The sequence below is a fragment of the Nicotiana sylvestris genome, chromosome 10 (genome assembly GCF_000393655.2).
Source record: "Nicotiana sylvestris chromosome 10, ASM39365v2, whole genome shotgun sequence".
Classification (NCBI taxonomy): Eukaryota; Viridiplantae; Streptophyta; class Magnoliopsida; order Solanales; family Solanaceae; genus Nicotiana; species Nicotiana sylvestris.
The window spans coordinates 172732691-172759065 of NC_091066.1; the positions used below are offsets into that span (position 1 = coordinate 172732691).

The 26375-nt window shown below is 36.2% G+C and overlaps 1 protein-coding gene across 1 annotated transcript in view; it reads left to right on the forward strand.

Moving 5' to 3' along the window:
• The first annotated feature begins 1402 nt into the window (after positions 1-1402).
• The window catches only part of LOC104233937 (disease resistance protein RPP13-like), a 91630-nt gene continuing 66657 nt past the window's right edge, over positions 1403-26375 (forward strand). The window contains exon 1 of the mRNA XM_070160665.1: positions 1403-1961. Within this exon, the coding sequence (XP_070016766.1) occupies positions 1418-1961 (544 nt within the window). The 5' untranslated portion in view covers positions 1403-1417. The remainder of the gene's footprint in view (positions 1962-26375) is intronic.

Here is a 26375-nt window from a genome sequence, read left to right on the forward strand (position 1 = left end):
ACCATATAGAAAACGATTAAGAAATTATTATGATCTATTGACAATTAAATCTCATAATTAAGCATTGACATCTGTCAGTTACCACTTTCCAAATAAAATGTATCTTAAAATCCTCTTTTCTAAAAGAGAGAGAGACATCTTCAAAATAATCAATATATTTATATGCTGCAAATTTACATCCAATAACTTGTAATAAATCATGATAGTGTTTGATAAATATTATAGAACGCATAAAAAAATCACTAAGTATTTACATGATATATTAGTAGCCAAATTAAAAATATATACATGTTCAATATTTATTGAATAGGTCAACACACCTGATCAAGCTATTTAAATTACACAAAGACTAAAATAGTTTAAAGTGATCAGAGAGATTCAAAAGAAATCCAAATTGATGAAAAATTCAAAGAAAAATTAAAGTACTTAAAAAAACTGAATATTTAAACCATAGTTCAACTTAAGCAAGTTCTGTTTTGAAAGCTTACATATGAAAAGCTTAGCTATTATTAAAAATCAATGTAACTAACAATATTATTAATAAATGATGATATAAGAGTTCTAAAGCGGACCGCGTACACTTGTTAGGCTAAGAAGATTAAGTGAAGGAAACATATCTCACATATTTTACAGAATAGAATCACATCCTTGAAAGCTTTGGAAAATTTTCAAGTTCAATAAATGAAAATTAGTAAACTGTAAGCTTACATATGTTTCTTCTTGATTTAACCCGCTTATTTTCGTGCACAAATGATATTGTACTTTTGTGTAATATGAATAATATGAAATCTTAAATCCCAAATATTAAAATGAGAATTCATAGGAAAAATGAAAAAAAATACTCCCTGGACAATTGAAGCAAATTGATTCACATATGAAATACTCAAACTTCCACCGAGAACGTAACTGATTCTAGGTATTCAATATTTTGTAGTTCAACGATTAACTTGGCTACCTTCGTACTTTAAGATGATAGCTGAAATAAAAATTAGAGCTTCGGGCTGATAACATATTATAAAATAAAAGCAATGCAGTAAAATGTAAATAAGAAGAGATAGAAAGAGGGGAGAAGTATTTTCTTCTTTCACTTTGGTGTATTTTTCCATTGCAATTACATGGCCTTTTATAGGCATAAAAAGTAAAGATGATGGACATAAAGTAGGAAATTTAATCTTTAAGTTATTCACAATATGGACATCTAATGTAGCATCCAATGTAGTATCCAAAGTAGTATCCAATGTACAAACTATTCATAACACTGTGGACATTATTGAAATAATAATTGAATTGTTGTTTGGGTCTTTTCCACAAGTCTTCACTCTACTGCTCATGCTTTCATATATTTTTTGATTAATAAAGCCTAAGTGGTCACAGAAACATAAAATTCTATTGAACATCTACACTCAGAGAAAGAGAAATGTCTTATGCTGCTATGTCTTCACTTATGCATACACTGGAGCGTCTCTTGCAGTCTAAATCACCTTTGATTTATAGAAGCTGTATACAACAACAACATGTTGAATCTGCTTTACAAAGTCTTTCTGCTCTTCAAGTTTTTCTTGAGGATACTTCAAAGGAAATCAAAGATATTGAAACTTTGAAGATTATAGAAAAAAGGATCAGAGATATAGTCTACAAAGAAGAAGAGAGAGTTGATTCAACCCTTAGAATAATCATTCTAGAAGATCAACAGAAACGAGAACAAGCTTGTAAATCCTTCAATGAGGAATTGCAAAAAGTGCAAAAAGAAGTTGATTCTCTAAGGAAAGAATTGATGGAGATTGAGTTTATCGAGCATGGAAGCAAATCTGCAGAAGCAAGTACTTCTACCTCATCAAAAAGGTATGCAACCGAGCAACATACTGTTGTCGGGATGAAGGATGACTTCAACACCATACTAGATCGTCTCACTGCCCAAACAGATGAGCTAACTGTCATACCTGTTGGTATGGGCGGTATAGGTAAGACAACTCTTGCTAGAAAAGTTTATGATGATTCAACAATCCGTTATAGATTTGATAAACATGCATGGGTAACTATCTCTGAAGTTTATAATGAGAGACAAATGCTTCTTGAACTTGTCTCTTCAATTAGCCAGGGTAGGACTGATAAAAGTAATCAGAAAATGAGCAATGATCAACTAGCGGAGATTGTGTATAGAGGTGTGATTGGTATCCATAAACAGTGAGTTAATTACTGAAAATATACAGATTAAAATAACTAAAAAATCAAGGAAAATAAGGAAGAAACTAAAGAAACTATACCTAGAATATGAATACTTAAGTATTACAAAAATAAACAAAGCTAGGTTGTCTTAATTAATTGATATAATATCTAAAACAGAATATAAATATATTTGCCATCTTAAAAATAAAAGATGAATAAAGAAGAATTCGCACTAGAAGAGAAAACATATGAAAATCCAGAAGGATTAAAAATAACAATAATATTTTCCAACTTAGGAAGAAGATACAAGAAAATAGGAAATAACCTGAACTTAATGTTAGAAAAAGAAACTGTAAAACTAGAAGATAGTTTAACCGCAACGGTTAGAATAACAAAAGAAAACGAAGAAATAGATAGAAACCGAGAAATTAAAGAAATACAACAGCAAGCTAAAGAAAAAATACTGCATCTTCTCTACCCACTACTAGAGCCATTCCTATGTTATCAACACCTTCGTCGGTTGCAGTAGCATTTATGACGAAAGCCTTTTCCTCTACAGATAAATGATTATCCCACCAGCCACGAAGTTGGCCAGTAAATCCTGCAATAATCATTTTGCAAATAGTTCTATCTGTATTTTTAACACTTTTACAGATAGTCGAATACATAAGCATTCTGTGTACGAGAATGGTTAATTGTCTATCAGTTAGACCATCAAGATTCCATTCATAAATTTCGGAACCGTTATAAGACGTATTAGTCTGATTCCAATCTCGTTCCTCAATCAACACATCTTGAGGAGTAGGACGAGGATAATAATAGGTCTGCATTCTTGGTTTATCAGCATACCTATGATTTTGTTTAACAATCCCTTTGAGTTTATTAAACTCTGACCAAGTCTCAGTTTTATAATCAGAAACGGTCTCCATTTTATCAGCAAATTTTTTTGATAAATCAATAGGTCTAATATTTAAACCAGAAAGCTTTTTATCTAAAAGCTGAGCTAAGTCATCAAGAGATTTAAATTTAAAATCCTGAATCTCAGGAGGTCTTTGAATATGAGTAAGAATGTTTTGATCAACTGTTTTACTTCCTGAAGTGGAGGCAATATCAGTTGGTCCTTTCTTAGTACCCATTTCTTTTATTAAAATAGTCAAATCATCAAGTTTTTTATCAAGAGAACCAATATGTTCTCCTAAAATTTTAACATATAAACCCAAATAATTGTTTTGAGAAATCAATTTATTAATTTCTGCAATACTAATAGCTGCCACATTATCATCAATAAATTTTTGAAAGGCAGTGAAAGTAATACCAGTATTATTAGGTAAAATAAAGGGAGCCTGAGGCGGATAAATTGCTTTAGTAATATTACCACTCCCGTCTTTATAAGATCTTTCTAATACCTTTATATAAAGAGGTAAATAAGTTGTTATAAACCAAGGAACAAAATACATAATTTGATTATGTAAGGCACAAGTTTCATAAAATTCTTGAGATATATTACTCAAATCCTCTTTACTATAAGTATCAAAAAACCATGTTTTAAACTGGTTCCATTTTTCACTAAAAAATTCTTTTTGAATGTAAATACGGGCCCGAGAACCGGGGCTAAAATCAATTTGGTGTGGAATCATTAAATATTATTGGGGTCGAAATCCATCTCGGATAAAGAAGGAATATCCTTATCTGAAATATTGTCATTATCTTGAACAATATTTGTTTGAGGGTTAATCTTAACCCTTTCAACCCTTTTAACCTTTTGATCAGGCTTATCACTAGCAATAGTGTGTAAAGAAGCCGCACGATTGCGGGCTGGACCGTAAACTGGTTCAACAGGGGAAATATGTTGAATAGCAGGTAGAAGTCTATGATTAGAAAATGAATGTCTATTATAAACAGTAGACTTATCATCAAATTGAATACAAATCCTACCATCCGGATTTTGAGTAACATGTGAAAATTCAGTATTTGACAAGTCGTTAGTAATCTGACTTGTGGATATGACTGAATTTAAAGTCCATGTAGTTGGAAAATTAATTTCCTCCCACCTGATAGGTCTCCTTGTGGTGACCTTGGACTTTGCAAAATTGGTTTCGACCAATATGGTCTGATCCGATGTATCGTATAACTTACATCTAGGATTTAAAGTAGATAACAATTTGAAATAAATCCTATAGGATAGACATATAAGTTCAGAACCAGACGCATAATTATAACCATGCGTTTTCACATTTAAAGTCAAAGCATCAAGAATATTAGCATCAGAAAGAGATAATTGCAGATTGGGTTGAGTATTAAAATATACCGGACCATAGGTCACTGTAGATTCTATCGAACCCATTAGAGACTGTCTGAAATTCAGATTTCTAGCATCTCTAAGAGCTGCTAAAAAGGTCTCTGGTAATCCTTTAAGGGTTAAAGGTTTAAATGCAATTTGAACCATACCAATATGCACATAATGGTAATGATGTTTATATAAATCTATATCATGCTTGTTTAACAAACGAATAGTCTGTTCAGACGAATTTAATGCTAAAGACTGTTCAGTCGTTTTTATCAATTGTTTAGAAGAAAGTTTATCAAACCAACCATAATCATAAATGGTTTTTATAGAAACTTTAGGAATTGTCCATTTATTTAATAAATCAAGGTTTTGAGGTATATCTACCTCTTCAAGTCTAGTACTTTTAGTACTTGTTTCTCCCAGATCCATTCCAAAAGCTTCATATCTATGTTGAATCTTTCATATCTATTACACATTTACCATGAAAATTCCTAGGCTCTGATACCATTTTACACCAGGATCTAGGTAGGCGGGCGGTAGTCCGCACGGCCATCCAGATCTAGCTGCTTTAGTACACTTTAAAGGTTGGCGGTAGTCCGCACGACCAATAAGGATTCGAAATATACGGAAATTCTATTATAGTTTAATGACTGTATGGAAGGATCTATATCCTTTTACCCAAGCAAGGGGCCTGTCTAAGCCCGATACATACTCTTACTGAGCCCATGTGTCTAGCAGTTCTAACTGTGAAAGAGGTAGCCCTTTTGACAACTTCAGCGGGCTTTAATGTCACAGCTGGCTAGACGTAGCCACTAAGGCAAAGCCAATAAGAGTAGTACCAGAACCGACTGTACCACCATCTTGGAACCAAATCAAGAAACTATATTAAAATTTCTTTATATTTTGAAAGAGTCTGGATTCTTCATGGTTAATATGCAAGAGAAATTAGTTCTTCAACATAGATATGAATCCGTTTAGCCGGACATAGTCACGGCTGGGGAGAAAGACTAAAATTACTAAAAATAAAAATATGTACCTTGTAGGCCGAGAAGCAAGGCCCTGAAGATGCACTTCAAAATTTTTATTAATACTTCAACTGATTTACAAACTATAAACTAAATGTTTACAAAGGGGGTTGGTTGAGAGAGAGAGGAGAGAGAAAGTAGAGAGATGGGGGAGTTCCGGCCTTCCTTCTTCAAATGAAGAAACATCCTTATATAACCAAAAAAAAGAATCTTGAATAGTAAAATGGGTCCCACATCTGGGTCCCTACACAGTGTTTTTACTGTAGATAAACAGTGTTTCTACTGTGGATGAACAGTGTATCTACTGTTTAAGTGGGTCCTGGCGGCTGATAAGCTGTCAAGTCTTCTTTTTGTCCAAATTGTGCATTTGTTGGAGGAATTCTTCCACCTTGTCGATATCTCTGTCAGATAATATCATTTCTGGCTGTATAGGTTGTGTATCTTCTACGAGGTCATCACCACTCGTTTCACTTCTCATCGAAGTGTCTGATTTTTCGCACTGATCTAGTGATTGGAGCAGATTTCTTTTCAATCCTTCTAAGTATTGATTTATCAAATCAATTTTATCTCCGTCTTGGATTGATATTCTCCGAGCAATATGTTTAACAGTGCTTTCTTCTATTATCCTCTTTTGAGGGGCCGTTACATATAAATGGACTTGTGTTTTGATAGAATCTAATAATTCTTGTCCATATAATGTCTTTGTTTTGGGATCAGTCTTCATCAATTTGTCCCAAAAATTATTGTAGAATACCCTATATAAACAAGGTATTTGTTCTTCCGTATAACCTAATTCCGGAGTCCATTTATGGATCCAGGGGATTGAAAATTCAATAAAAAAGTAGATTTGATCAATTTTTTCTAGGTAGCAGATATGATCTGCGTGATATAAATCTGTTAAGAACGGCGAAGCTTTTGTCCATTCTTTGTATAACTTTAGAAATGGTTCGGGCAAAATCTTGGTAGTAGGACCGTGGTATGACCACCAGTTTAAAAACCAGTTAGGGATAGGTCCTGTAAATACCTTTGCGCATACTTTGATAAACCAAGTATGCTTATGTCTCTCATTGTTATAATAAAGCACCCTATCAAATGCTTGAATATAATCCCAATAAGTGAAATTCATAGGTGATTTATTAAGGCTTATCTGCCTTTCTTTCATTGTTGAAATACCCCATTCTTCAACAGATATAATCTGTTTGATAATGACTTTTGAAAAGTTATAAACATTTTCATTCGTGTTATAACCCGAAAAGTGCTGGAATTCTGCACTACCTGTACTGATCAGGATAGTTTCATAATAGGTGCGGGTTTTATATGATTCCCCTGGATAGTATAATCCATTAATCAGATATCTCTGAAATATTTTCCACGGTTCTTCTTTTCTCTGAATCTCAGAGTTTTCAAGGAGAAATATCATTTCTCTCTTTGGTAACTTTTCATATGACTTGATATCGTCATTGTCTTCCTCTTTAGCAATTGAAGCAAAAGTATCACTTTGCTTTTTGGATGCTAAATAAGCCTGCAAATGTCCATATAACGGACTATCTTCTGGAATATCTTCCAGATGTATAGAATGTCCTGAGGATTCTCCTGTATGCGGCACCTTTGAGTTTATCAAACTCTTTTTTCCTCTTTGTATTACTGGGGAGTTTGATGAGGATCCATATGACGATCCCTGAGAATAAGTCCTACTAGGGGAAGATCTTCCCCTACCTCTGCAACAGATAGAAGTAAAAAACACTAAAATAACAGAATTAGAAAAAGAATTGGAAATGCTAAAACAACTATATAATAATAGACTAAAAGAAAAAGAAAAAACGTAAAGAAGAAGAACAAGAGCTAAGACTGACAAATGAGATAGAAAAATTTAAAATACAGTTAGAAGAGGTACAGGATAATCCACCAAATATAAGCATAAATGAAATAAATAACCAAAGTGATGACGACAAAGATCTAGTAGAAAACTATTCGGAAACAAGTGAAACGTACACAAAACTTATAGAAAAAATAGAAAAGATAAAAATAAACCCAGAAATAAATATAGGAGATATGGCCGAGGATAAACCAAGCACATCAGGAGTAAAAAATTCAAGACAACTAAACCCAACCTATTACAGAGTAAGTTATGATTCATATGATAGAAGCACAACATTATGGGATAAAAGGCTAAATAGGAAATGGACACCAAGACAGATAACTGAACAATGTAATTTTTTAGATCTAGATTGTGTCGCAGATATAAATAAAACAATCCAATTATGAATAGGGTACATCTCCAAACAACTAATAGATAATAAAATTGCAATAGCTGAAACACCAGGATATATAGAAAGAACACTTATAGGAACGGTAAAACTATGGTTACAAAATTTATCAAGTGAAAGCTTAGATACATTAAGAAGTAATAAAAAACTTGATGGTACAGCTGCAACAACAGTTACAGATATATTGAATAAATATGAAATAGCAATAAGAAATGAATTTAGTAGTATGACAACAGAAGTAGAAGAACAAAATAAAGAAAAGACTACAAATAGAAATTTAATGACAAAATTAGCAATATATAATATGTGTTATATAGATGAATATACTTGTGCATTTAGAGACTATTATTATAAAGGAACATTTAGTCCGGATGAAAGTAAAGAGATAAGAAAATTATATTTTACAAAATTACCAGAACCCTTTAGCTCGAAAATAATAAAAAATTGGAATGAAGCAGAACTAGCAGATACTCTAGGAGCTCGAATAAAATTTCTACAAAACTGATTTATAGAATTATGTGAAAAATATAAAGAAAATATCAAAATGGATAAAATATTAGTAAAATATTTGGCATGTTGCAAAAGTAGAATAGCACCCCAATTTGTCTGCACAGATAAATATTACAAAAAAAAAGAAGGAAAGAAAAAGAAATATAAATCAAAATATTCAAAATATAAGTATAAGAAACCAAGAGAAAGATATTATGTAAAAAATTACAAACATAAAAAATCATATAGAAAAAAGAAAAGACTAACGGAATGTACTTGTTACAATTGTGGAAAGCTAGGACACTTAGCTAAAGATTGCAGATTACCAAAAAATCCAAAGAAGAAACAAATTACCGAAATAATGATAGACAATGATAAATATACACAAATAGAATATGTAGATTATGAATTAGACAGTGAAGACAGCATATATGAGATATCAGAAAACGAGTTCTCAGAAAATGAAAAGGATATAAATAATAATGAAATAGAAGAATCAGATGAAGAAAATTATGACTGAAAAAGATATACAAATTATACAACAAGAAGAACACCAAGATGAACAATCTTCAGAACAAAAAATAATATTTGACGCTAATATATTTGAACAAATAAAAGGAAAAGAATTGGATCTAAGCATAGACAAAATATTAGAAGTACCAACAATAAAGAATTGGTTTAAAAGACAGAAAGAAGAATACTATGTAGTAAGCCAAAGAGAACATATAATAGATTGTAAATACATCAAAGGTAAAGCACAAATACCAATTTTAAATAAAAAACTACTAAATAAAGAAATACAAGATATAAAAGCAAAAACCCCGATAAAATACGTACATCTAGGAGGAACAGAGATACTAATAAAGGAATGTTTTAGAGAAGGAATAGATACCCCTATAGAGATATACTTGGCAGATGATAGAATTGTACAACCTATAGAAAAAAGTATAATAAGTGCAGTAAGAGGTAACTTAATATACCAAAAATTTAAATTCATAGTAAGTGCCAACTATTCAGTAGCAATAGATGATAAAAATATAGATAAATCATTAGTGCTATATTGGAAAATGTCTGGAATAGAACTAGCACCAGGAAGTAAAATATTCACAGCAAGATGTAAAAATCTATATGTCTTAACAACGAAACATAAAATAACAGCTAAAAATAAAATAACAACAACAACAACAACAACAACGACCCAGTATAATCCCACAAGTGGGGTCTGGGAGGGTAATATGTACGCAGACCTTACCCCTACCCCGAAGGGTAGAGAGGCTGTTTCCAGGAGACTCTCGGCTCAAAAAAGCAATAGGGGATGATATATTAGTACCATAAAAATGCGTAATAAAAATAACAACAATATATAAGAGATATGAAATATGAAATACAGGATACGAAATACGAAATAGATGGCTGGTATAGTACAACTAGAAGGTACGGCCCTGCATCCATAGACGACCAATGACATTCCTAGTCTAACTCCTAACTAGATAGTCTCCCTCTATTGTGCTGTAGAAATATTCACACTCTCCCCTAACCTACAACCTTAATGCTCGACCTCCATAATTCCCTATCAAGGGCCATGTCCTCAGTAATCCTAAGTCGCGCCATGTCCTGTCTGATCACCTCTCCCCAATACTTCTTAGGTCTCCCTCTACCTCTCCGCGTGCCCACTACAGCCAGTCGCTCACACCTCCTCACCGGTGCATCAGTGCTCCTCCTCTGAATGTGCCCAAACCATCTGAGTCTTACTTCCCGCATCTTGTCCTCCATGGGGGCCACACCCACCTTCTCTCGAATATCAGCATTCCTAATCTTATCCATCCTTGTATGCCCGCACATCCACCTCAACATCCTCATCTCTGTTACTTTCATCTTCTGGGTGTGTGAGTTCTTTACCGGCCAACATTCAGTTCCATACAACATGGCAGGCCTAACCACTGCTCTATAAAACTTACCTTTTAGTAACGGTGGCACTTTCTTGTCACACAAGACTCCCGACGCTAACCTCCACTTCATCCACCCCACCCCTATACGGTGTGTGACATCCTCGTCAATCTCCCCGATCCCCTGAATAACCGATCCAAGGTACTTGAAACTACCTTTCTTGGGAATGACTTGAGAGTCAAGCCTCACTTCAACTCCCGCTTCCGTCGGCTCAACTCCAAATTTGCACTCGAGGTATTCCGTCTTCGTCCTACTCAACTTGAAACCTTTAGACTCAAGAGCATGTCTCCAAATCTCTAGCCTCTCGTTGACGCCGCCTCTTGTCTCGTCAATTAGAATAATGTCATCAGCAAATAGCATGCACCATGGAACCTCCCCTTGAATATGATGAGTCAGTGCATCCATCACTAGAAAATCCATTCGAAAGGTAGTATCAGTTATAGACAACAATGATTATAGTTATAAGGAAATGGATATAGAAGAAGATTTAGAAATAGTAAAAGAAAGATTAAGCATGTCAAAACGAACAAATAATGAAATGCCAGAAACGTCATCAAGAATAAGTACATCAAGAAGTACATCAAGAAGAATAGATTATATAACTCCACAAAAATTAATAGAACAAAAAATAGAAGAAATAAACCCACACCATTATTATATAACAGGAATAATGGACCAAAGAAAATATTTAATATTAATAAATACAGGGTAGGAAGAGAATTATGTTATAAGAGAACTAATACCAGAACAAGAGATAGTGACAATAGAACAGCAAAATTCAGAATTACCAAAAGCATTAAGAAAAAACGAAGAAACAACTGAAAAAGAATTAATTATAGGAGGAATACCAATATTAATAAATTTTAAAATATATCAAGGAGATAAAAACATTACACTAGGAATAAAATGGTTAGAAAAAGTCAAACCATATAAGTTAGAAGATAGGCAATTAACAATAAGTTATAAAAATAAGAAAATAATAATAAAAAGAACCTTAATATAATGCCAAAAATATATATACTTGCCAAAATAATAATAGAAGGATATAATAATAGATATTATACACATATGATGGATACAGGAGCGGAAGCTAACATGTGTAGACATAATTGTCTACCAAAAAGTAATGGGAAAAGCTAAAAAAACCCTATAGTAGTAACGGGATTTAACAATGAGGGAAGTATGATAACATACAAAGCAAGGAATCTAAAAATACAAATATGGGATAAAATATTAACTATAGGAGAAATATATAGTTATGAATTCACAAATAAAGATATATTATTAGGAATGTCATTCTTAGATAAATTATACCCACATATTATAACAAAAACACATTGGTGGTTTACTACCCCGTGTAAGCAAAAATTAGGAGCAAAAAGAGTAAATAATAAAGTAAGAAAAACAACACTCTGGATTAAGGGAAGTGAAAAAATTACCCAAAAATTAGAAAATGTAATACAAAGCAACCATAATATAGAAATAATCATTTTCTCAATAAATAAGATAAAACCACTACAAGATAAATTAGAATTACTATATAATGATAATCCACTCCAAGGATGGGAAAAACATAAAACAAAAATAAAGATTGAACTAATAGATAAAAATAGCATAATAACACAAAAACCTTTAAAATACAATTTTAATGATTTAATAGAATTTAAAATGCATATAAAAGAATTATTAGACAATAAGTACATACAAGAAAGTAATAGTAAACATACTAGCCCAACATTTATAGTAGATAAGTATAGTGAACAAAAACGAGGAAAAAGCAGTATGGTTATAGATTATAGAAATTTAAATGCAAAAACAAAAACATATAATTATCCGATACCAAATAAAATACTAAAAATCAGACAAATACAAGGATATAACTATTTCAGTAAATTTGACTGTAAATCAGGATTTTACCATTTAAAACTAGAAGATGAATCTAAAAAGTTAACAACATTCACAGTACCACAAGGATTTTACGAATGGAACGTATTACCATTTGGATATAAAAATGCACCAGGTAGATACCAACATTTTATGGATAACTACTTTAACCAATTAGAAAACTGTATAATATATATAGATGATATACTGTTATATTCTAGAACAGAGAACGAACATATAAAACTACTAGAAAAATTCATACACATTGTAGAAATATCAGGAATTAGTTTAAGCAAAAAGAAAGCAGAAATAATGAAAAATCAAATAGAATTCTTAGGTATACAAATAGATAAAAATGGAATAAAAATGCAAACTCATATAGTACAAAAAATAATTGACTTAAACGAAACACTTGATACAAAAAAGAAATTACAATCTTTTTTAGGATTGGTTAACCAAGTAAGAGAATATATCCCTAAATTAGCAGAAAACTTAAAACCATTACAAAAAAAATTAAAAAAGGATATAGAATATCATTTTGATGAAAAGGATAAAATACATATACAGAAGATAAAAAATATGTGTAGAAAATTACCAAAACTATATTTCCCAGATGAAAAGAAACAGTTCACATATATTGTAGAAACTGATTCTAGTGATCACAGCTATGGAGGAGTTCTAAAATATAAATATGATAATGAAAACATTGAACACCATTGTAGATATTATTCAGGATCATACACGGAACCACAAATAAAATGGGAGATAAATAGGAAAGAACTATTTGGATTATATAAATGTTTGTTAGCATTTGAGCCATATATTGTTTATAACAAGTTTATTGTAAGAACAGATAATACACAAGTGAAATGGTGGATAACACGGAAAGTACAAGATTCAGTAACTACCAAGGAAATAAGAAGACTTGTATTGAATATACAAAATTTTACATTTACAATTGAAGTAATACGGACAGACAAAAATGTTATTGCAGATTACTTATCAAGATAAAAGTACTCAAACTGATGAAAACCAATAATCGAAAGATATATTTGCAATCCTTACTACTCTATCCTTACAGATGGATAGTATGGGCAAAAGATTACAACAGCTAGAAAGTCAGCAGCATGACTATAAAAATGCGGAGCTAAGTCGATCGGAAGACTCGAAACTTCCAGAGATAGAAGGAGACATTGGGAAACTCCATAAAACTCATGACAAAGTTTGTTTACCTACAGCTGCAGGCACAAGTAAACAGGTGAACAAGAAGCCACATACTAATGTAAATTTAAACAACATATTTGATAAACCATTTACATCGAAAAGGCCAAAAGAAGCAATAGTTATGACCCCACAAACTACAACCTATGCCAACAGCCTACATCACAACAAAAAGATATACAACCATATTACTCAGACATATATTGAGAATATATACAAAATTCAAACATTTCTGAACCTAAACCCGAGAGCAACTAGTACTATAGATCCAACACAGGATTATATAACTCAAAAGCTCCAAGGATATAATAGGCTAATAGCCCAACCAAAAACAAAAGCCAATCTAGTAAAGACATGTTACAACTACGGGTTACTTAGCACTGTATATACCTACGACGGAGAAGAGATAAGTGGAATACCAGAAATATACAAAGCATTCATTACCTTCAAAAGAATTACAAAAGGCAACCTATTTTTCATAAAATTCTATACAGCACCAGCTGAGATATTATACGATGAAATAAAACCTATCATACATGTAGTAAAGATAGGATTAACACGAGATATGATAATACCGGAAGAAATAGAACAACAACCAGAAATACCGAAAATTGAGATACCAAGTTTTTATGCCAACAAAAGAATAATTGGCATAGCAACTATTATTCAAGAGCTAGCCAACAATTATCTACAAGGAAATGCTATCTGGAGCTATTATTCAAGAGACCAGCTAATGATATATGCCAACTCAAAAGAACTACGACAAGGAGATATGGATGAAGTCCAAAAATGGATTTTATCATTACTAAAACCAGAAGTACAACCAACTACAAGAGCTCTAAAGAAGGAATTTATTTCTAATGAATTATTAACAAGATACTGCAAACTAGTGGGACACGAATATCCAGACCACATATGTTCGAAATGCAACGGAGAAGATAACCAAGTACCAAAAGTCCAACTAGAATAAAGATATCAGCAAGAAGACAAAAGAAGAAGACAACTATTAGAAACAAATAATGTAAAAAAGTCGTAAAGTAAATAGTATGAGTCACATTCATGAACAGTAAAGGTCGTTCATAAATAGTTAGAGTCATGTAAAAAAGTTGTAAAGTAAATAGTACGAGTCATATTCATGAACAGTAAAGGTCGTTCATGAAGAGTCATTTGTAAACAGTAGGAGTCGTTTTCCATGGGAAGATATGGTTGCGCTGGCTAATTTACCCAATCTTGAGAAGCTCAAAGCATATTCTGCATTCGAGGGAACAAATTGGAAACTAAATGAAGATGCTGTGTTTCACAAATTAAAATATCTAAAAATTGTGAACGCAATAAATCTGGAAAGGTGGGAAGCAACTAGTGATAATTTTCCGATGCTCGAGCAACTACTCCTGTCTGGGCTCAAAAAACTGGAAGAGATTCCCCAAAGTATTGGAGAAATAATGACACTAAAATTCATCGAAATAGAATGGTGTAGTTCTGCAGCCGACACTAGTGCAATGAAAATTCAAGAAGAGCAAACAAACTGTGGAAATGATAGCCTTGAAGTTCAAATTAAAGTAAGTAAAATTCCATCTTTGACTAATAGGCAATTCTTAACTTTTTACCTGCTTATTTCATATAAAGGCTTGTAAACTTTGAGATCTGTTATTACAGATAGAATCTATTATTTCTTTAAGATGGAATTACAGTATGGTTCATCCATTTGAATTATTAGATTAGAAGGATAAACTTGTGATCCTGTAATTATATGGCTGTTTAACCCCAAAAATGGGTAACAATTAAATTTGTAGGCAGTTTAAAGAATACGTAATTCAATTCAATACGAAAAATCTAAGAACAACAAGTAATTAAGTTAAATATAAAATGAAAGATCAAACCAATTGTAATGTGAAGATCAAGCTTGATCTCAGGATGAACAGTGAAATTCAACCTCGATCGGACCCTTGATGTAAGCTTGGATGCGAATAGGAAAAGAGAATAACTGAGGAACACTTTGAATAATAGCTAGAAGACAAAAATGTACTTTTATTGCTTTCATTAGGCCGTTTCTGATGGGCCTACAGAGTTAGGCGATTCGGAGCTCATCGCCTGAATTCATGATTATGGTGGACTAAAGCACACGAAAAATTAAAAATCATCATGAATTCCTGTTTTATGACCCTAAATGCCAAAAAATAAGGAACAACCATTGCAAAGTTATGAATATTGTTCATTATGTTGTTTCTTATGGGCCCACAAAATTTTAGGCTATTCGGAGTCTGTCGCTCGAATTCATGAAGATGGGGTGGATATTAGCTTATCAAAAATTGAAAATCATCATGATTTCCTATTTTATGGCCCTGAAAAGCTAAAGAGTGAAAAATGGTCATGGAGAAGCAATAACTACTGTTTATTGGCTCGTCACTGATGGGACCAAATAATTTTAGGTGTTTCAGAGCCCGTTGCCCGAATTCATGAAGATGGTGTGGACATTAGCACAGGAAAATTGGAAATCATCCTGAATTCTTATTTTATGTCCCTAAAATGCTAAAAAATTAGGAACAGCTATTGCAAAGCTATGACTATGGTCCACTAGGTCATTTCTTAAGAGACCACAAAATTCTAGGCAATTCGGAGCCTGTCGCCCGAATTCATGAAGATGGCATGGACATTAACACATGAAAAATTAGAAATCGTCCTGAATTCTTATTTTATGACCCTAAAATGCCAAAAAGCAAGAAACCGTCATGGAGAAGCATTGACTATTGTTCATTGACCCGTTGTTGATGGGCCCAAAAAATTAGGCAATTCGAAGATTGATACCACTCGCCATGACCGTTCCACATATTTTGGCATTTTAGGATCATAAAATTAGATTTCGCCCGATTCCTAGATTTTCGTGTGCTATAGCCTACGCCTTTTGTATGTGCCCGGACCATCGGATCCGGACATTCTAAAATTTTTTTGGACCATAAAAAATGACTTGAGGAACAATAATCACTGCCTCGTCATAACTGTTCCTCGTTTTTTGGCATTTTAGGGCCATAAAACTTGAATTCCGCTCGATTTACTAATTTTCGTGTGCTATGGGAAATCATAGATTTCTGATAGGAAAGAAAAAGCCCAATTACCCAAAATTCTTTTATATACACGAGCGTCCTCCTACATTGTCCCCTAGTACATCATACTTAAGAAAGCGATTTCCAAGGTCAACCTGTTTAACTGCATGCCAGACCACTAAGTGATGAGACCGTGCAAACAAAGGCAACGAGGAGCGCTAGCCGGAACTGGACATTGGTGGGTGTACAACAAACATTCCTTATCTAAGAAGGATTCATTCACCGCAAGGTCAATCTATTCACTCGTCTTGATAATATTTTTCCTTGTTCACTAATAAATCGACTAATTAGACTCATTTTTCTATAATCAATTCGATCCCCCGATTGAATCGGGCGCAAACGCATACGAAACGATCGCTTGAATTTAAGAAAAGGTCGCTTGGATTTATCCATGGTCTATTTACGCCTTTTGCACGGTCTCTGTACACCGGACCTAAAAAGCCTGAAATTTAGTTGGACCGTCAAAGAGGACCTAAGGAACAATATTTACTGCCTCGCGATGGCCATTACTCGTTTTTTGGCATTTTACGGCCATAAAACTAGAATTCCGCTCCATTCCTAGATTTTCGTGTGGTATAGCACATGCCTTCTACATGGGCCCAGACCACTAGACCCGGACCGCCTAAAATTTTGTAGGACTATCAAAAACGACCTAAGGAACAATAGTCATCGCCTCAGCATGACTGTTCTTTATTTTTTGTCATTTTAGGGTCATAAAACTGAAATTTAGCTCAATTCCCATATTTTCTGTTATATCTCATGCTATCTACATGGGCCCTGGCCACCGGACCTGGACTGCCTAAAATTTTTTCGGACAATCAAAAATAACCTAAGGAACAATAGTCACCACCTCGCTATGATTATTCCTCATTTTTTGGCTTTTAGGACAATAAAACTAGAATTCCGCTTGATTACCGGATTTTCGTGTGTTATAGCCCACGCCTTCTGCATGGGCTGGGGCTATCGGAACCAGACAGTCTAAATCTTTTCGGACCAAAAAAATGATCTAAGGAACAGTAATCACCACCTTGCCATTACCTTTAATGATTTTTTGGCATTTTAGGGGTATAAAACTTGAATCCCGCCCGATACCCAGATTTTCAAGTGTTATAACTCAAGCTTTTTTCATGGGCCCGGACTGCCTAAAAATTTTCTAGATCATCAAAAACGACCTAAGGAACCATAGTCACTTTCTCTCCATGACCGTTGTAAGTTATTTGGCATTTTAGGACCATAGGCCGGATTCCCCAATTTTCGTGTGCTATAGACCACCCCTTCTACATGGGCCTAGGCCACTGGACCTGGACAACCTTAAATTTTGCCAAACTATCAAAAACGACTTAAGAAATAATATTCATAGTCTCGCCGTTACTGTTCCTTATTTTTGGCATTTAAGGGCCATAAAACTGGAATTCCACCCGATTCAAAGGATTTCATGTGCTATATCCCACGCCATCTATATGAGCCCGAGCCACTGGATCTGAACGGCCTAAAATTTTGTCGGACCATCAAAAATGACCTTCAGATCAATAGTCACTATCTATCCTTGATTGTTCCTCGTTTTTTGGCATTTTAGGGCCATCAAACTGGAATCCCGCCCGATTCCTAGATTTTCGTGTGTTATAGCCCACGACTTTTACATAGTCGAGGCCACCAGATCTGGACTGCCTAAAATTTTGATGTACTATCAAAAAGGACCTAAAGAATAATAGTCATTGTCACGCCATAACCGTTACTTATTTTTGGCGTTTTAGGGCCATAAAATTGGAATTCCGCATAATTCTCAGATTTTCGAGTGCTATAGACCATGCCTACAGCATGGGCGCATAACACCGGACTTGGACCGCCTAAAAGTTTTTCAGACCATCAAAAACTACCTAAGAAATAATAGTCACCACCTCACCATAATCGTTCCTTATTTTTTGCAGGGCCATAAAACTAGAATTTCACCCGATTCCCAGATTTATATGTGATGTAGACCACGCCTTTGCATGGGCCCAGACTACCGATCCCGGACCGCCTAAAATCTTGGTGAATCATCAAAAAGTCCAAGGGAACAATAGTCAGCACCTCGCCTTGACCTTTACTCATTTTTGGCTTTTCGCGGCCATAAAACATGAATTTCGCCCAATTCCCAGATTTTGGTGTGTTATAGCCCACACATTATGCATGGACCCAGGCTACCGGACCCAGACCGCCTAAAATTTTGGTGGACCATCAAAAAAGATCAAAGAGAAAATAGTCACCACCTATCCATGATTGTTACTTTTTTTTTTGGCAAATTTAGGGCCCTAAAACTGGAATTCCCCCCATTTCCAAATTTTCGTGTGATATAGCCCTTACCTTTTGTATGGCCCCGGGACACCGGACCCGAACCACCTAAAGTTTTACTGGACCATAAAAAATGACATACAGAAAACTAGTCACCACCTCGCCATGATCGTTCTTCCTTTTGTGGTATTTTAGAGCTATATAGCTAGAATTTCGCTTGATACCCAGATTTACATGTGTTATAGCCTACACCTTCTATATGGGCCCGGGTCATCAGGTCTGGGCAGTCTAAAAATTTTTTGGAACATCAAAATGACCAAAAGAATAATAGTCAACGCATCGCCATGACCATTCCTTATTTTTTGGCGTTTAAGGCCATAAAACTTTACTCCCGCCAATTCCCAGATATTCATGTGTTATAGCACACGCCTTCTGCATGGCCCTGGGCCATCTAAATTTTTTTTGGACCATCAAAAATGACCTAAGGAAAACTATTCACCACCTCTCCATGATTGTTCCTTATTTTTTGGCATTTTAGGGCCACAAAACTAGAATTTAGTCTGATTTCTATATTTTTCGTGTGTTACAGCCCACGCCTTCTGTATAGACCCAGGACATCAGATTCGGACCGTATAAATTTTTTTTGGACCATCAAAAATGATATTAGAAACAATAGTCATCACCTCGCCATGACCGTTCTACCTTTTGGCATTTTAGGGCCATGAAACTGGAATTCCGCTCGATTTCCTTATTTTCGTATGCTATAGCTCACGCCTTTTGCATGGGACCTGTCCACCATATCCTTACTGCCTAAAATTTAGTTGGACCATCAAAAAGGACCCAAGGAACAATATTCACCCTCTCAGAATGACCGTTCCTTAGTTTTTGCCATTTTTAGGGCCATAAAACCAGAATTTCGCTGGATTCTCATATTTTCGTGTATTATAGCCATGCCTTTTGCATGGAACCGGGCCACTGGACCGCCTAAAATTTTGTCAAACCATAAAAAATAGCCTAACGAACAATATTTACCGCCTCTCCATGATCTCTACTCATTTTTTGGCATTTTAGGACCATAAAACTGGAATCCCGCCTGATTCCTAGATTTTCTTGTGTTGAAGCCCACGCCTTCTGCATAGGCCTGGGCCACCGGACTCGGACCGCCTAAAATTTTGCTGGACCAACAAAAATGACCTAAGAAATTCTAGTCACTACCTCTCCATGATCGTTCCTCATGTTTAGAATTTTAGGGCCATAAAACTGGAATTTTGCCTGATTCCCCGAATTTCGTGTGCTATAGGCCACACCTTATTCTTGGGCCCGGGCCATCGGATCTGGAGCATATAAAATATTCTCGGACCATCAAAAATAATCTTAGGAACAATAGTCACTGCCTCTCCATGACCGTTCCTCGTTTTTGGCAGTTTAGGGCCATAAGCTGGAATTCCACCCGATTTCACGAATTTCGTGTGCTATAGCCCACACTTTCTGCATGGGCTCTTTCCACCGCACCCGGACAGCCTAATTTCAACCATCAAAATGGACCTAAGTAACAATAGTCACTGCCTCCCTGACCATTACTTATTTCTTTGGCGTTTTAGGGGCATAAAACTTGAATTCCGACCGATTCCTAGATTTTCGTGTGCTATAGCCCATGCCTTCTACATGGGCCCGAACCGTCTTAAATTTTGTTGGACCATCAAAATTGACCTAAGGAACATTGGGCTCTGCCTCTTCATGATTGTTCCTCGTTTTTTGGCATTTAAGGGACATAAAACTAGAATCTCGCCCGATTCTCATATTTTCATGTGCTATAGCCCACGCCTTCTATATGGGTCCGGGTCACCGGACTCGAACTGCCTAAAATTTTGCCGGACCATAAAAAATGAACTAAGGAAAAATAGTCACTGATTCTCCATGAGCGTTGCTCGTTTTTTAGCGTTTTAGGGCCATAAAACTAGAATTCTGCTTGATTACTAGATTTTCGTGTGCTATAGCCCACACCTTCTTTATATGCCCGCGCCATCGAACCCAGGCCGCTTAAATTTTTGTCGGACCATAAAAAATAATTCAAGGAACAGTAGTCACCACCTCTCCATTGCTGTTACTTATTTTTTGACATTTTAGGGACATGAAACTGGAATCCCGCCGGATTCCCAGATTTTCGAGTGTTATAACTCATGCCTTATACATGGGCACCGAACCTGGACCGTCTAAAATTTTTTCCGGATCATAAAAAATGACCGAAGGAACCAAAGACACCATCTCGCCATGACCGCTTCTCGTTTCCGGGCATTTTAGGTCTATAAAATTTGAATCACTTTCAATTCCTAGATTTTCGTGTGTTATATAGCCCATGCCTTCTGCATGGGTCGGGGCCACCAAACCTGGACCGCCTAAAATTTTGCCAAACCATCAAAAATGACCTAAGTAACATTGGTCACCACCTCGCCATGATTGTTGCTAGTTTTTTGGCATTTTAGGGCCATAAACTAGAATTCCACTTGATTACCAGATTTTCATGTGCTATAGCCCACGCCTTTTGCATGTGTCTGGGACACCGGACCCAAACAACATAAAATTTTGTCAAACCATACAAATTTATCTAAGGAACATTAGTCACCGCCTGGCCATTGCCGTTACTAGTTTTTTGGCATCTTAGGGCCATAAAACTAGAATTTTGTCCAATTCCCATATTTTCATATGCTATAGCCCACACTTTCTGTATGGGCCGTGCCATCGGATCCAAACAGTTTAAAAGTTTTTTTACCATCAAAATAACCTTAGGAACAATAGTCACTGCCTCTCCGTGATCGTTCCTCATTTTTTCGCATTTTAGGGCTATAAAATTGAAACTCTGCCCTATTTCCTGATTTTCGTATGCTATAGCCCATGCCATTTGCATGGGCCCATTCCACTAGACCCGAACCGTCTAAAATTTAGTTGTATCATAAAAAAAGGACCTAAGGAAGAATATTCAACACCTTGCCATGACCAGTAATCATTTTTTTGGCATTTTAGAGTTATAAAACTAGAATTTTGCACGATTCCTAGATTTTTGTGTGCTATAGCATATGCCTTCTACAAGGGCCCAGACCACCTAAAATTTATCTGGACCATCAAAAAAAACCTAAGAAATAATATTCACGGCCTCACCTTGACCGTTCTTTATTTTTTGGCATTTTAGGGCCATAAAATTGAAATTCCGCCCGATTCCCAAATTTTGAGTGTCACGTCTTTTGCATGGGCCCAAGCCACCGGACCTAGGCTACCTAAAATTTTGCAGGACCATCAAAAATGATCTAAGGAACAATAGTCAATGCTTCTCTATGACTGTCCCTCATTTTTGGTGTTTTAGGTCCATAAGACTAGAATTTCGCCTGATTCCCATATTTTCCATGCCTTCTATATGGGACCAGGACATTGGACCTGCACAGCCTTTGTCAGACCATTATAAACGGCCTAAGGAACAAGATTCAATGCCTCGTCATGATCGTTACATAATTTTTGGCATTTTAGGGCCATAAAATTAGAATCTCGTCTAGTTCCCAAATTTTCGTGTGTTATAGCACACGCCTTCTGTATATGCCTGGGCCACTAGACCCGGATTGCCTAAAGGTTTCCAGATTATCAAAAACAACCTAAGGAACTCTACTCACCACCTCGCCATGATCGTTTCTCATATTTTTGGCATTTTAGGGCCATAAAACTAGAATTTTGCCTAATTCCTAGATTTTCGTGTGCTATATCCCACACATTCTGTATGAGCCCGGGCCTCGTCATGACCGTTCCTCATTTTTGGCATTTAAGGGCAATAAAACTGAAATTCCGCCCGATTTCCTGATTTCATGTGCTATAGCCCTTGCCTCTTGCATGGGCCCTGTCCATTGGACCCGGATAGCTAAAATTTAGTTGAACCATAAAAAAGAACCTACAAAACAATAGTTACTGCCTCTCTACGACCATTACTCGGTTTTTGGAGTTTTAGGGGTATAAAGCTGAAATTCCGCCTGATTCCTAGATTTCGTATGCTATAGAGTATGCCTTCTACATGGTCCTAGAACACAGCACCCGGACCACCTAAAATTTTGCAGGACCATAAAAAATAACCTAAGGAATAATATTCACCGCCTTAAGATGGCCGTTCCTTATTTTTTCCATTTTAGGGCCAGTAAAACTGGAATTTCACACGATTCCTTTATTTTTATGCACTATAGCTCATGCGTTCTTCATCGGCCCTGGCCACCAGACCTGGACTACCTAGAATTTTGCCAGACTATCAAAAATGACCTAAAGAACAATAGTCACCGCCTCTCTATGTGCGTTCCTCGTTGTTTGGCATTCTAGGACAATAAAATTAGAATTCCGTTTGATTACCAGATTTTCATATGCCATAGCCCACACCTCTACACGAGCCCGTGCCGATGGACCCGAACCGTTTAAATTTTATCGGACCATAAAACAATCTAAGGAATACTAGTCACCGCCTCGCCACAACTGTTACATGTTTTTTGGTGTTTTAGGACCATAAAATTAGAATCCTGCCTGATTCCCAAATTTTCGAGTGTTATAACTCACGCCTTCTGCATGGGCCCAGGCACCGAACCCAGACCGTCTTAAATTTTTTTGGATTATCAAAAACTACCTAAGGAACAATATTCACCGCCTCTCCATGACCATTTCTCGTTTTCGGGCATTTTAGGGTCATAAAATTAGAATTCTGCCTGATTCCCAGATTTTCGTGTGCTATTGCCCATGCCTTTTACATGGGCCCAAGAAACCAGACTAGGATCGCCTAAAATTTTGCCAAATCATCAAAAATGACCTATGGAAAAATAGTAACTGTCTCGCCATGACCGTTTCAGGTTATTTGACATTATAGGATAATAAATCTGGAACTCTGCCTGATTTCTAGATTTTCGTGTGCTATAGCCCATGCCTTCTACATGGGTCCGGGCACCAGACCATACAACAACAACAACGACCCAGTATAATCCCACAAGTGGGGTCTGGGGAGGATAATATGTACGCAGATCTTACTCCTACCCCGAGGGGTAGAGAGACTGTTTCCAGGAGAGCCTCGACTCAAGAAAGCAACAAGAGACGATATATTAGTACCATCAATAGACTCATAATAAAATAACAAAAATAAAAGAAATAAGGAATAGATGGATGGTATAATAATAACCAGCAGATAAAGCCCTACATCAGTAGATGACCACTAGCATCCTAAGACTAACTCCTAACTGGCTAGTCTCACTCTAGTGCGTTGTAGAAATATTCACAACTTCCCCCTAACCTACAAGTTAATGCTTGACCTCCACAATTCCTTATCAAGGGTCATGTCCTCAGTGATCCTAAGTCGCGCCATGTCCTGCCTGATCACCTCTCCCCAATACTTCTTAGGTCGCCCTCTACCTCTCCTCGTGCCCACCACAGCCAGTCGCTCACGCCTCCTTACCGGTGCATCAGTGCTCCTCCTCTGAATGTGCCTGAACCATCTGAGTCTTGCTTCCCGTATCTTGTCCTCTATGGGGGCCATGCCCACCTTCTCTCGAATATCTTCATTTCTAATCTTATCCATCTATGGATGCCCTCACATCCACCTCAACATCCTCATCTCTGCTACTTTCATCTTCTGTATGTGTGAGTTCTTAACTGGCCAACACTCAGTCCCATACAACATGGCAGGCCTGACCACTGCTCTATAATGTTGCTGGACACCAGACCATGACAACCTAAAATGTTGCTGGACCATCAAAAATGACCTAAGAAACAATATTCGCCGCCTCGCTTTGACTGTTCCTCATTTTTTGGTATTTTAAGACCATAAAATTGGAATTCTGCTCGATTCTAAGATTTTGGTGTGCTATATCCCACACCTTCTATATGGGCCCGGGCCACCGGATTCGGACGGCCTAAAATTTTGTCAAACCATAAAAATTTACCTTAGGAACAATAGTCACTACCTCTCCATGACCGTTTCTCGTTTTTTGGTGTTTTAGGGCCATTAAATTAGAATTCTACCCGATCCCCATATTTTAATAAGCTATATCCCACGACTTCTACATAGGCCCGAGCCACAAGACCTGGACCTCCAAAAATATTGTTGGGCCATCAAAATTACCTAAGGAATAATAGTCACCACCTCGCCACGACTGTTACTCATTTTTTAGCATTTTAGGGTCATAAAACTGAAATTTCTCCTGATTCTCAGATTTTCATGTGCTACGGCCCACGCATTCTGCATATTCCCAGGCCATCAGACCGCCTACAATTTTTTCGAACCATCAAAAAGGGCCTAAAGAACACTAGTTACCACCTAGCCATGATCGTTACTCATTTTTTAGCGTTTTAGGATGATAAAACTTGAATTTCGCCCGATTTCAATATTTTCATGTGCTATAAACCCCGCCTTCTACATGGGCCTGGGCCACCGAGTTTTTTGGACCATCAAAAATGACATAATAAATAATAGACACCGTCTCGCCATGACCATTCCTCATTTTTTGGCGATTTACGGCCATAAAATTGGAATTCCGCCCGATTGCAAGATTTTCATGTGCTATAGCCCACGCCTTCTCCATGGGCACGGGCCACCGGATCCGGACCGCCTAAAAGTTTTTCAGACCATCAAAAATAACCTAAGTAACAATAGTCACCGTCTCGCCATGACCGTTCCTCGTTTTTGGAGTTTTAGGGTCGTAAAACTGGAATTCTGCCCGATTCCTAGATTTTCGTATGCGATAGCCTACGCCTTTTGCATGGAACGGGGCCACCGGATCTGGACCGCCTAAATTTTTGCCAAACCATAAAAAAGGAACTAAGGAACAATATTCACCACCTCGCCATGACCATTACTCATTTTTTAGTATTTTAGGACCATAAAACTGGAATTTTGCCCCACGCCTTCTGCATCGGCTCGTGCCATTTGATCAGGGCTGCCTAAAATTTTTCCAGATCATCAAAAACAACCTAAGAAACAATAGTCACAGAATCTCCATGACCGTTCCTCGTTTTCGGCATTTTAGGGCCATAAAATCTAAATTCTACCTGATTTCCAGATTTTCGTGTGCTATAGCCCACGCCTTATGCATGTGTCAGGCCACTAGACACGACCGCCCAAAATTTTGTTGGATCATCAAAAATTACCTAAGGAACAATAGTCATCACCTCTCCTTGATCATTCAAGTTATTTGGCATTTTAGGATCATAAAACTGGAATTCCGCCTGATTCCCATATTTTCGTGTGCTATAACCCATGCCTTCTACATGGGCCCCGGCCACTGGATCCCGACCGCCTAAAATTTTGCAAGACTATTAAAAACGACCTAATAAATAATATTCACTGCCTTTTTATGACTAATCCTCATTTTTTTGCGTTTTAGAGCCATAAAACTGGAGTTCTTCCTGATTTCGAGATTTTCGTATGCTATATCCCACGCCTTCTGTATGGCCCAGTCCACCAGATCCGGATGGTCTAAAATTTTGTTGGACCATCAAAAATGACCTTAGTAATAATAGTCATTGTCTCGCTATGACCGTTCCTCATTTTTGGCGTTTTAGGGCCATCAAACTAGAATCCCGCTCGATTCCTAAATTTTCGTGTGTTATAGCACACGCCTTTTACATGGGCCGGGGCCACCAGACCCGGACTGCCTAAAATTTTGATGTACCATCAAAAGGACCTAAGGAATAATATTCATTGCCTCGCCAT